Source organism: Somniosus microcephalus, chromosome 9 (genome assembly GCF_052327205.1).
Source record: "Somniosus microcephalus isolate GS21.2 chromosome 9, FLI_Smic_1.0, whole genome shotgun sequence".
NCBI classification, from domain to species: domain Eukaryota; kingdom Metazoa; phylum Chordata; class Chondrichthyes; order Squaliformes; family Somniosidae; genus Somniosus; species Somniosus microcephalus.
The window spans coordinates 52,542,823-52,556,259 of NC_140995.1; the positions used below are offsets into that span (position 1 = coordinate 52,542,823).

At 46.9% G+C, this 13,437-nt stretch overlaps 1 protein-coding gene across 1 annotated transcript in view; it reads left to right on the top strand.

The window, feature by feature from the left end:
* Nucleotides 1-13,437, top strand: part of LOC147112378 (uncharacterized) — a 244,816-nt gene that overhangs the window by 104,261 nt on the left and 127,118 nt on the right. Inside the window, exons 15-17 of the mRNA XM_085998167.1 lie at nt 232-285; nt 2,741-2,830; nt 2,952-2,996. Of these exons, the coding sequence (XP_085854293.1) occupies nt 232-285; nt 2,741-2,830; nt 2,952-2,996 (189 nt within the window). The remainder of the gene's footprint in view (nt 1-231; nt 286-2,740; nt 2,831-2,951; nt 2,997-13,437) is intronic.

Consider the following 13,437-nt stretch of genomic DNA (forward strand, 5'->3'; position numbering starts at 1 on the left):
GTTCATCCCTTCCTGATATGTATAGCCTCGCATTTCTGATATCATCCTTGTAAATCTTCTCTGCACCCTCTCCAGTGCCTCTATATCCTTTTTATAATATGGCGACCATGACTCCGATAGGAGTTTGGCAGAGTTTAACAGATTCAGTGCATTATTATACCATGTTGTCACTTTCTGATTATGATTGAATAACAACTACTTACTATTTTTTTCTTCTATATTGTTTATCAGGGATTAACAGGAGAACCAGGCAAGCTGGGAGTACAGGGCGTAAAGGGTGACAAGGTTTTATCTTATTTCAATTGATTGTTATGTTTAGAAATATTGGGGGTCATTGTAACTTATATCAGCGAGCGAAAAGCGGGTGATAGAGAATCGACAGCCCACTTTACACCTCGCCCAATTTTCTTGAGGACAATGGAAAAGAAAAACATTTGAAAAAAAGAAACTTTCAGGGCTATGGGGAAAGAGCAGGGGAGTGGGACTAATTGGAGAGCTCTTTCAAAGAGCCGGCACAGGCACGATTGGCCGAATGGCCTCCTTCTGTGCTGTAACATTCTATGATTCTATGAAAATTGGGTGTAAAATGGACTGCCGATTCACTCCATCTTTCGGATGAGACGTTAAACCGAGGCCCGTTTGCTCTCTCAGGTAAATGTAAAAGATCCCATGGCACTATTTCAAAGAAGAGCAGGGGAGATATCCCCGGTATCCTGGCAATATTTAGCGCCCGACCAACATCACTAAAAAACAGATTATCTGGTCATTATCATATTGCTGTTTGTGGGAGCTTGCGGTGTGCAAACTGGCTGCCGCGTTTCCTGCATCACAACAGTGACTGCATTACAACAGTACTTCATTGGCTGTAAAGTGCTTTGGGACGTCCTGAGTTCGTGAAAGGCGCTGTATAAATGCATGTCTGTGTTACTATCACTTGTTTTTGACCCAGTGATAAAAGTTAAAATTACCCCATTCAGTCCTGAGTTCCCCTGGTTCATTAGATATCATAAAGCTGAGGAATGTCAGAAAATCTCCTATTGTCTCCTAGGTAGTTTGGAAAAGAAAAGCTGTAATTAAAAAAACACATAGCAACAAGGAACTGAAATAAAGGAATTGTCATCTGGTTACTGGTCTTGCTGGACAGTTTACCAGTTAGTGAATAGGGGGAAATGGAAACAGAAAATGCTGGTGATGCACAGCAGGTGGATCAGCATTGGAATGATAATATTACTATTATGGGTTGGAGCCTTGAGTGAACTCAATGGCCCGTATTTTCCAGGCACTGCGATCTGGAAAAATCCGCGCCCTTACCTGAGGGCTCCCGGGAGGCGCACAGTTCCAATGCTGGGCCTTTCCAAACTGCCGGTGTGCAGGGCCCACGTATCCCAGAGGTGCAGGTAGTTCGCAGCACCCCTGGGATCACGTGGGCCATGGGGAGCCAATCAGAGAAGGGAATCTCCCTTCATCCATTTGACAGGAAGACCTGTCAAATATATGAATGGAGATCACCCACAAAACATTAAAACTTCAAATAAATGTTTTTTTAAAAATCACATTTTTAAAATGACTTGAAAGTACAATAAATTAACTATTTTAAACAAAACTTTACATTTTTAAAAAGATAATTAATGTTTTTTACGTGGCTAAAAATAAACGTACCTTTTTTTGAAGTATTTTTAAATGATAAATCAGTGGAAATTTTTTTTATTTTTAACTTTTTTCAACTCTTATCCTGTTTTTACAGGCACAAGAATTGTAAGTGTTTTCTGCGGGTGGAGGATCTCCAAAAAGCAGAACTATCCGCCCGCAGAGGCCCTGCTCCAGCGCAGCCGGAGGATCTGTCAATAGCTTTCTTGACAGATCGGAAATGCGGTTTTCAGCGCATGCGCTGTGCATGCCTGAAACCGGCGTTTCCGATGTCCCTATGGGTGAGTGCACAACGCGTACCCACCCATAGGGATCGGAATATCCGGCCCAATATTTCTCCTTGGGACAATAACAATGCATTTCCAGCATTGGCTGTACCCAAAGTCAGCTTGGTTCAGTGGTAGCACTCACACCTCTGAGTTTAAAACTTACGCATTCGAGCTCCACTCCAGAACTTGAGAACTAGGCTGACACTTCAGTTCAGTGCCGAGGGAGTGCTGCATTGCTAGAGGTGCCGTCTTTCAGAAGAAACATTAAATTAAAGCCTGGTCAGGTGGACATAAAAGATCCCATGCCACATTGAGTTTTTTTAAGGAAAGGAGGGAGCTCTCCCAATATTAAACATCTATCCCTCAACCAACACCACCAAAACAAAATAAATGCTCATTTATCTCATTTGCAGTTTGTGGGATCTTGCTGTGCGTGGACTGGCAGCCGCTTTTTCTCACGTAACAAAAGTGGTTTCACTTTGTTCAATTCTTTGACTGTGAAGCACTTTGGGACATCCTGAGGCTGTGAAAGGAACTATATAAATGCAAGTTTGTTCTTTCCAAAGATAACTGTTAAGGGTAACTTGACAATCACTCCCTTGGAAGAATTGACTGCGGTAAGGACAAGAGATGATCGTTTGGCCCATCACACCTCCCCCATGATTCAGACCCTTTGTCAGGACTCGATCTGCCCATTTCTTCTTTTCAATGATTTTTCTACCCAGACCCATGTCTTTTTTCCTGCCGGTTACAACTTGTAGTCCTGACAGTATAAGCATGAGGAAACGTTTTGTGTAAACTAACGCAAGCTCCTATGGTTACAGGGAGATTCTGGGGATGCCCTCGGGCCGCCCGGAGAGAAAGGAGACAGAGGTGACCCAGGACTTCCAGGGACAGGAATACGTGGAAAACAGGTTTGTGTCATTGTGGATAATGGATGGGTAAAAAATGAATCTATTTGAAACATTCTGATAAATATAATGTCATGTTCTAACTTTTGTTTTGGTTTAATTGTTGGCTTCTTATTACAATTAGGGGCCAATTGGACCACCTGGAACAAGAGGATCACGGGGACCTAAGGTATTATAAACGAGCCTGTCAATAAAAGTTGTACAGTCAAACTGTGGTAATTCAAAAGTCTGGCAAGCAATTATGAAGAATCTCCAGTAATTTTCATATATCTTATGTCTGAGCTACTGTACTGAGCCACATCATTAAGGGTACTGGTGAATGGAGGCCAGGCATTTCCCTAGAGGAAGGATGTACAATGTTCAGCAATGGGCCACTTTTACACACGTCCAGTTTCAGAGGAGAGTGTTCAGAACACATGCCCTCAACTGCAGGGAGGAAAGTAGCCCAGAGGAATAGCCAGGGCTGAAACAAAACATCAGGGAGAAACAGTATCATTAAAAAAAGTAAAAACCATCAGACAGCAAGGAAAGTAAAATAATATAAAGGCCTTTTGGCTCCTGGCTGCCACTCCTTCCACCAATCATGTACCTCCCGCCCTCTCATAGACTCTACTTCACTCGTTTAATCACCTGAGGAAGATTTAGGCCTAGAATTGGCTTGCCCCTGTAGGGGGTGGCATGTGCCCAGTCAGCTCTGCCCCTGACTGTCTCTGAGCGGTTCGAATCGCCCCCACACCCCTGGGTTCTGGACACCGGACTTAGGTACAGGCGGCGATACAGAAAATAGAGTAGACAAGTGGTTTGGTGCAAGCAAACCGCAATTTTTATTAAAAGGCACAATAAAACACAATACTGAGAATTATTGGAATAATTACAGGCATATCAAATTAAACTTATTTGGGAATGGTGAACACACGGCACATCGAGGGAACAAACACATTAAAAATCCCCTTATCCTTATCCCACCCCCTATACCTAAATAGATTAAGCTATGAGGGGTCAGGGAGTTATGCTCACCAATGGGGTTTCCTTGACAATTCAAAACCTGTTGATCAAGCCGGTTGTGGTCTTGGGGTTCGCTCTTGTTGTCCTTTGGCGCCTGCCGTCGTCACGTGGTCACAGGGTGCGGCGATGGTGTCATCTGTGTAGAGTACCCTCCTTTTTCCTCCGTTAGAAATACGGTGTAAAGTCTTTCTTTGGGTACTTTACTTTGCAGCAATGGTTCTTCTTCCGGTGGCAGTTTGGTAGCCGATGGTTTTCTTGCGGTTGGGGCTCGGTTGGCGGTTTTGACCGTCGATTGATTTTACTACCCAAGCTTCAAACGCCAGCTTATAACTAGGCCGGGGTGTGTGCCCAATCATCCCCAATGCTTCTTCTTCGCTGCCCTTCTCTGCCTATCGGTTTTACCGTTCGTCTCGTCTCGTCTCGTCTGCCCATTTGCGGCCCGTGTGTCCTGTATTTGTTCGACTCGGTTCCGTTCTCCTCCCCGCGTTTGGCCCCCGGTGTTGTAATGGGCATCCTCGGCGTTGGGAGAGACAAGAGAGCGAGCAAGAGGCTGAGCAAGAGAGCGAGCACTACCGGTGGGCCTACAATTATACCCGGTTCTTCACCCCTTATCTGCACGCCAAATCAGGTCAGTTCTTTGTCTAATTTTTGGCGAGCTCGTCTAAAGTGATTACAGTCATCCACTTTAACGGCTTTTGGGGTGGTTGTCTCCTGGTTTAATGGCTTCAATATCCTGGCTGTTTGTTATTTATGAAATTTAATCATCTTTTCCTGGCTTGGTGGCCGCGTTGAGCTGTCACCGATTATTTATGCAAAAAGTTAATGGCCTCAAGATCAGGTCCATCCTGACTTGATCTGTTCCAAGATGAAGAATGCATATTCTATGTTTACCTAGCTGTCTGGCTTTTGAAAAGGACAAAGTCTTTCACAGGTCCATGCATGTTAGGTTTCGTTTCAGGATTTGAATGCGCCTGCCTTTTGCAGGGCCTTGCTTTTAAAATCCTGTGGGTTTTGGTCACGAGGTTTCAGAAGCCATTTTGGGTACCCTTTTTAATAACTTGTCCATACAGGGTCCCTATATCCATAACTTTTGGGGAATGTGGGAATTTTGAGAACCCTACACTCCCCCCTGTTGATACTAAACTCGCTTTAAGTATCATCCTGACAAGGTGAGCAAAATTCCTGACCCTCCATAGTCAATCTTCCCCTGTAATTACCTATCTATGATCCCACGACACATGCATTTCCCATTCTGTAAAAATGTAGTGTACATAAGCATACATAGACAGAATACAGTCGTTTCACACATCCAAGCATGGAGGGGTCCAACACCCCTGCACCACTTGGTACACATACATCTTTATTAAAAATAACAAATCAAAAATCTTTATTAAAAATAACAAAAACAAAAAGAAAAAACAATTTTTATTCGGAAACACACAAAAAAATTCAAACAGGTGTATCTCCCTCCACCTTAACATAATGCTCCTTCCAGGTCCTTTGGTTTCAGAATTCTAGCATTTGGCCTTTTCCCTTGCACTGAGTGCACACTAGGTACATGACTATTCCCAGCTGGCAAACCGATAACAACCTGGTGCGCCGATAACAACCTGGCCCTTAACATCAAGAAAACCAAAGAAATCATTGTGGACTTCAGGAAGTCCAAAGGCGGAAGTCACACCCCCATCCACATCAATGGGGCTGTGGTGGAAAGGGTGGACAGCTTTAAGTTCCTCGGAGTCCACATCACGGAAGACCTCTCCTGGTCCCTCAATACCTCCTCTCTGGTGAAGAAGGCCCAGCAGCGCCTATATTTCCTAAGGAGGCTGAAGGGATGTAACCTGTCACCCCTGATCCTCTCTAACTTTTACCGCTGCACTATAGAGAGCATCCTGACAAACTGTATCACAGTATGGTATGGCAGCTGTAGCTACTATGACTGGAAAGCCCTGCAGCGGGTAGTCAAAACTGCCCAACGCATTACCGGCACCCGGCTACCAACCATAGAGCACATATACCAGAAACGCTGTCTACGGAGGTCACGGTCCATCATCAAAGACCCTACCCACCCCAGCCACAGTCTGTTCGCCCTCCTGCCATCTGGGAGACGCTACAGATGCATTCGCACCCGTACGACCAGATTTAGAAACAGCTTCTTTCCCAGGGCTGTCATCCTACTGAACTCCACAAATAAACTCTAAAGCCTGCACATCTGCCAATGCACTTTATTATGGTTATGTTTATGTTAATATACTACAAGCCAAATGTATGTTGAATGTTTAAATGTCTTAATCCAAATGTACACTCTCGGGAGCCGCAAGCCTACATTTCGTTGTACTGCACTTGTGCACTAACAATGACAATAAAAGTTGATTTGATTTGATTTGACAAGGATGTGGGAAGCCAGTCTAATCCACGAAGGGACCTCTATGTTTTCAAAAATGTCCCACCAGGGTGGAAACACAATATCCAATATCTTGGCCGCTATCTCTACCGTCTTCTGCTCCAGAGTGTAGAAATGTTTCTGTGAGACTATTACTGCTTTGAGTATTTTGGTAAGATGTTCTGGGAGAGCGGGGATTTCGTAGCCGAAATGTGCCACGTACTTTTGCAGGTTGGTGAAATTCTCTTTTACAGTGAGGTGAACAGTGGAGGGTTCAGGAATGGGGACAATTCGTTCCTGGGCCACTTGAACTTCTGCCTCGGGTTTAAAGCAAAAACTACTGTCACGTACCGGACACCAGCTATGCTGTCCATGCTGGTAGTGGGGCGCACCTGTGGTGACACAATATGTCCCACCTCCTATATATGCTACCTGTGGGGGAACATGGTCTTGTGCCATTACCTCCATGGTACAGTTTATAGGTTTTGCGCCAGCAGCTTTAAAGCTGCACTGTGGTTTTGAATAGGTGTTCAAGTGCTGGGGACACAGTATTATGTGTGCTCCCCGGCTCCGGCACCCCGAGAGGTCAGTACCTGTCATAGCGTGCTCCCACTTTATGACATAAGGTGGGACCGCTGTGAAACGAATGTGTGCACCCCCTTGAATGACTCCAATGTTCCCTACCCTGTATACCGGTGCTGGTCGGGCTATCCCACCCATGACCGGCATCCTTACTACTATACCCATGATAGTATGATTAGACCATCCACAATCTACTGGGATGGGGTAGGCCTCAGAAGCTAGCCGGAGTTAACACGGACTTAATGCATTCTCAAATGGATGGAGGGCTGCAAGGTGTTTGCTGCTGGTCCAGGAGGGGACTAAACCCTGTTTTAAATCCTCCAGATTACTGCAGCCCTCGCCTAGCAACCATGCCCCGTACAGCACGCACACCTCATTCTGTGCAGCCTGGTCTGAAGCATTTCTGTCCTCTCTTATAAGGGCATTTACAGTCTGCGTGCTTCTCCAGCTCAGCTATTATTTCCTTTAAATGGACCGTCATGGCCTGGCCCTCATGTAACTCTGAGCCTACTACCTTATTTTCATCCATTAAGATTTTCCTCAATTGTGTTTTTAAACCGTTTATCTGTGTCTGCAATTCTATGTCATCCAGACTGTTGATGACAGAGGACACTCTGTTAAATGCTGTAAAAACATCATTCCAGGCTCCCCTTCTTTGTCTCCCTGTATTACCAAGATACTCGTGGTGTGTGGTGTACATTTCGGTTTTGTCTACGTTGGCAAAATCGAACTCGTAGAATTTCCTAAACATCTCTTTTAACAGGGCCTGGTATAGCTGTTCTGTCTCTTTGGGGCACCACTCCGGTAAGTGTACCTCGGTGAAGTTCAAAATCACGGAGGCTACCACGTAGTGTACTCTCTGGTATAGCACCTGATCCATCGGCACTAGTGCCAGCCCATTCCCTGGTCCCTTGGTGGTGGCGGGGCACCCCTCCCTGTGTGTCCTTGCTGCCTGGGTCGTGGGCAGGGGCTTTCGGGGGTGGGTCACAAGTTCAGTGGCATTCACTGGGATCGGGGAGTATGGGACGCGCACGCCTTCAGGCTGGAATCCCACTTCATCCCCTCCCCGGCATCTTGCCATTGCCGGTGGAAAATGATGGATATGCCTGTGGGGCAGACCTTCTCTGACCCCCACATACAGACATAAATCCCCTGATCCGGTTCCCACCACTTGTCCCAGCACACACTCAATTCCCCGTGAGTCCATGTAATCGTCCGATGGGTATTGTTCCCCAATTGTTCCCACTCGACTGCGGGGTTTCCCATATTTTTGCTCAGTTTTCTGAGCCACCACCACCTATCCAAAGGAATCTGTCCCTTGCATGTTAAACATACACGTTTCCCCACGGTGAAGCTGACCCTTGTGGCGATGACCTGTATCCTGGGGCACAGGAGGGAGGCCTCCCCGTACGTGAACCCGGTCTGGCTGGAGTACTGAGTCGAATTGGACCCCAGGCACCCTGGCCACCTTCCCTCATGGAAGCAGGGAGACAGAGGAAAGGAAAACAGGGATAAAAGCAAAAGATAGGAAGGAGAAAAACAAAAGTGGCAGTCAGAGAAATCAACGGTTTAAATCAAACGTGGCCACAGTAAACAATAATTCTAATAGGTCTAAGAGCGTTAAAAAAACAAGCCTGAAGGCTTTGTGTATTAATGCGAGGAGCATTTGTAATAAGGTGGATGAATTGGCTGCGCAAATAGAGGTAAACGAATATGATTTGGTTGGGATTACGGAAACGTGGCTCAAGGATGGCCAAGACTGGGAACTCAACATCCAGGGGTATTCGATATTCAGGAAAGATAGGCAAAAAGGAAAGAGAGGTGGGGTAGCATTACTGATTAAAGAAGGGATTAATACAATTGTAATGAAGGATATTAGTTCTGATGATGTGGAATCTGTATGGGTAGAATTGAGAAATACTAAGTGGAAAAAAACATTAGTGGGAGTGGTATATAGACCTCCAAACAGTAAGGCGGAGGTTGGGGATGGCATTAAAAGGGAAATTAAAGAAGCGTGCAATAAGGGCACAGCAGCCATCATGGGTGACTTTAATCTACATATAGATTGGGCCAACCAAATTAGTAACAATACTGTGGAGGAGGAATTCCTGGAGTGTTTACGGGATGGTTTCCTGGACCAATATGTTGAGGAACCAACCAGAGATCAGGCCATCTTAGACTGGGTATTATGTAACGAGAAAGGATTAATTAGCAATCTTGTTGTATGAGGCCCCTTGGGTCGGAGCGATCATAATATGATCGAATTCTTCATTAAGATGGAGAATGAAGTCGTTGACTCGGAGACAAGGGTCCTCAATTTAAATAAAGGAAACTACGATGGTCTGAGGAGCGAGTTGGGTAGGATTGATTGGGGAATGGCACTCAAAGGGTTGATGGTGGATAGGCAATGGCAAACATTCAAAGACTGAATGGATGAGCTACAGAATTTGTTCATCCCAGTTTGACATAAAAATAAAACAAAAAAGCTGACTCAACCGTGGCTAACAAGGGAAATTAGATCCAAGGTGAGGGCATATAAATTGGCTAGAAAAAGCAATAATCCTGAGGATTGGGAGCAGTTTAGGAGTCAACAAAGGAGGACAAAGGGATTAATTAAGAAAGGGAAAATAGAATATGAGAGTAAGCTAGCAGTGAACATAAAAACTGACTGTAAAAGCTTTTATAGATATGTGAAGAGAAAAAGATTGGTGAAGTCAAGCGTAGGTCCCTTACAGTCAGAATCAGGGGAATTTATAATGGGAAACAAGGAAATGGCAGACCAACTAAATACATACTTTGGTTCTGTCGTCACAAAGGAGGACACAAATAACCTCCCAGAGATGCCGGGGAACATAGGGTCTGATGAAAGGGAGGAACTGAAAGAAATCAGTATTTGTAGGGAAATGGTGTTAGGAAAATTGATGGGACTGAAGGCCGATAAATCCCCAGGGCCTGATGGTCTACATCCCAGGGTACTTAAGGAAGTGGCCCTAGAGATAGTAGATGCATTGCTGGTCATCTTCCAGAACTCGATAGACTCTGGAACGGTACCCATGGATTGGAGGATAGCTAATGTTACCCCACTATTCAAAAAAGGTGGTAGAGAAAAAGCTGGGAATTATAGACCGGTAAGCCTGACATCGGTAGTGGGGAAAATGCTAGAGTCTATTATAAAAGGTGTAATAGCAGAGCACTTGGAAAGCAGTGACAGGATCGGACAAAGTCAACATGGATTTGCAAAAGGTAAATCATGCTTGACTAATCTACTGGAATTTTTTGAGGATGTAACTGGTAAAATAGATAAGGGAGAACCAGTGGATGTGGTGTATTTGGACTTTCAGAAGGCTTTTGATAAGGTCCCACATAAGAGATTAGCGTGCAAAATTAAGGCACATGGGATTTGGGGGCAAGGTATTGACTTGGATAGAGAACTGGTTGGCGGACAGAAAGCAAAGAGTTGGAATAAACGGGTCGTTTTCCGAGTGGCAGGCAGTGACTAGTGGGGTATCGCAAGGATCGGTCCTAGGACCCCAGCTGTTCACAGTATATATTAATGATCTGGACGAGGGAATTGGATGTAATATCTCCAAATTTGCAGACGACACAAAGCTGGGTGGGAGGGTAAGCTGTGAGGAGGATGTCGCGAAACTCCAGTACGATTTGGACAGGTTGGGTGATTGGGCAGAAACATGGCAAATGCACTATAATGTGGATAAATGTGAGGTTATCCACTTTGGTGGCAAAAACAGGAAGGCAGATTATTAATTGAATGGCAATAGATTGGGAGAAGGGGAAGTGCAAAGAGACCTGGGTGTTATTGTGTACCAGTCGCTGAAGGTAAGCATGCAGGTGCAGCAGGCGGTTAAGAAGGCAAATGGTATGTTGGTCTTTGTAGCAAGAGGATTCGAGTACAGGAACAAGGATGTCTTGCTACAGTTGTACAGGGCCTTGGTGAGACCACACCTTGAGTATTGTGTGCAGTTTTGGTCACCTTACCTGAGGAAGGACATTCTTGCCATGGAGGGAGTGCAGCAAAGATTCACCAGGCTGATACCTGGGATGGCAGGAATGACGTATGAGGAGAGATTGTGTCGATTGGGCTTATACTCACTGGAGTTTAGAAGATTGAGAGGGGAGCTCATCGAAACCTATAAAATTCTGTCAGGTCTGGACAGACTAGAAGCAGGAAGGATGTTTCTGATGGCTGGGGAGTCCAGAACCAGGGGTGATAGTCTAAGGATAAGGGGTAAGCCATTTAGGACTGAAATGAGGAGGAATTTCTTCACCCAGAGAGTGGTGAACCTGTGGAATTCTCTGCCACAGAGGGCGGTGGAGGCCAGTTCATTAAATATATTCAAGATATATTCTTCTATGTTTCTATGAAATAAACGGCGAGCTCCTCCACATCCCGTTCGCCACTCCCATCGGTAACTATAGGTGCTCTATCTCCTGAGCACCCATAGATGTGGGATTCCACCACGTCACCTCGCTTTCCAATGCTCATTCCTATCAGGTCGAGTAGGAGTACGCCCCCCTTCATCCTGAACTCCTCTCCCGCAATGAGATACAAGAACATATAGCCAGGTCCCGAGTAGATTCTCTGGCTTGGGTGAAGCATAGTCGAGTCTCGCGACCGCGACTTAAATACAAACACACTTAACAATACTACTAAACTACCAATCACCTTATTTAAACTTAAACTAAACACCCAAACTTATCAATACCAAACTTATATTACTTAACTATGTACATCCGCCGCCCATTTCCGGGCGGCCAGCCTAATTCCTGTTCAGGCTGCGGCACACCGCTCCCTTCGTCGTGGCCGCACCGTCCTGTACTTTCGGTCCCTCGCAGCCTGTGGCTGCTGGCTGGGGACCTCTGCCCTCAGACCGATCCCTGACTCGAGAGGCTGCCCTTTGAAAATGGGGAGCCAGTGACCACGGTTTCCTTGGCTGGGGCGTCCGTGGGGACCTTCTGGGGACTTTGGCGGGTGGGGTTTTTCTGGCTGGTGGTTCTTTAACCCGAGCCACTGCCCCCTCTGGTGCGGCCTGTGGACTTACCACTACCGCTGGCTGGGGATCTTCATCCTCAGGCTTTACCTCTCCTGAACCTGGGCTAGGGGCAGGTAACTCTTTGCAGCCTGGTGCTGCAGGCTGAGGGTCCTCGCCCTCAGGTCCCAAACCTGGGTCCGGGGCGGAGTCTCCGCCCTCAGGTCCCTCCTCCTCTAAACCTGGGTCAGGGGCGGGGTTTTCCCCCTCGGGTCCCTCCTCAGCTGAGTCCCAGAAGAGTGGGGGAGTGTCCCAAGCGGTGGGCGGGATGGCCCCTCCCTTTAAACAAGCCACAGCGCCTGCCTGTGCAGTCTGTTAACTTGCTCCCGCTGCAGGCTGAAGATTTCTACCCTCAGATCTTGTACCAACTGGCTGTTCTCTCTTCTCGGGCTTAAACAGTTTACACTGATTAATATGGAACCATTTGGTGCGCCGAGGCATCTTAATGGCGTACACCATGGGGCTGGCCTTGTCTACAATGCTGTTGGGCCCCATGTATAGCGATTCTAAACTTCCTACCCGAGCAAAATTCCTCACCATGACCTGATCCCCTATTTCCGACGCGTGGTGTTTTCAGGGTTCTAACAGCAATCGGATGCTCCGATGCTGCTTTCCCATGTTCCCAGCCGCCTGCCCGTGGACCTGCTTAAGGTGCTCGAAGAGGTTTTGGGCGAACCTGTCCCGGTTTTCCTCCCTGAGCTGACCTTCTGTGAGCACTGGGGCTAGTACATCGGTGGGGGTCTGCATAACCCTGCCAGTCATCAGCTCGTGTGGGGACTACCCCGTGCTTTTTGACTGGCTGGCTCAGATCCCCATCAGGACCAATGGTAGGACCTCGGCCCATTTTCTAGGCGAGTCCACCGTCTCTTTCCTCAGACTTTCCTTCAAGGTCCTGTTCATTCTCTCCACAATCCCTGATGACTGTGGGTTGTGGGCAACGTGCCACTTCCCCTCAATGCCGAGCAGCATAAGGGTATTCTGCATTACCTTCCCGGTAAAGTGACACCCTTGGTCAGACTCCACATACTGTGGTAGCCCCCACTTCTCGGACTAGGATCCTGGCTGTACCCAGAGCTGTGGCTGTTCTACAGGGGAAGGCTTCTACCAATTTCGTGAACACATCCACCAGGACTAGGCAGTACTTATAGCCTCCCTGGGCAGTGGGCAGGGGCCCGATGTAGTAGACCTGTATCGACTGCCATGGTCCATCTACCCTCCTGATGTGTCCCATAGGTACCTTCCTTTTGTGGGGGTCAGGGTTGTTAGCAGCACACACCAGACAGCCGGCGCAGAACTCACGGACATCTTCCCTGAGTCCTGGCCACCATCCCGCGTGTTCCACCCGCTGCCAGGTGGTCTCAGGCCCGGGATGTCCCGCTCCTGGACCCTCATGGGCCAGTTGACGGAATTCCCTCCGGTGCTGCTGTGGTACCACCCATTGTTCTCTCCTAAACAGCATAAGAACATAAGAGAACATAAGAAATAGGAGCAGGAGTAGGCCAATCGGCCCCTCGAGCCTGCTCCACTATTCAATAAGATCATGGCTGATCTGATCCTAACCCCAAATCTTCTATCACTCTCCATCCCACCCG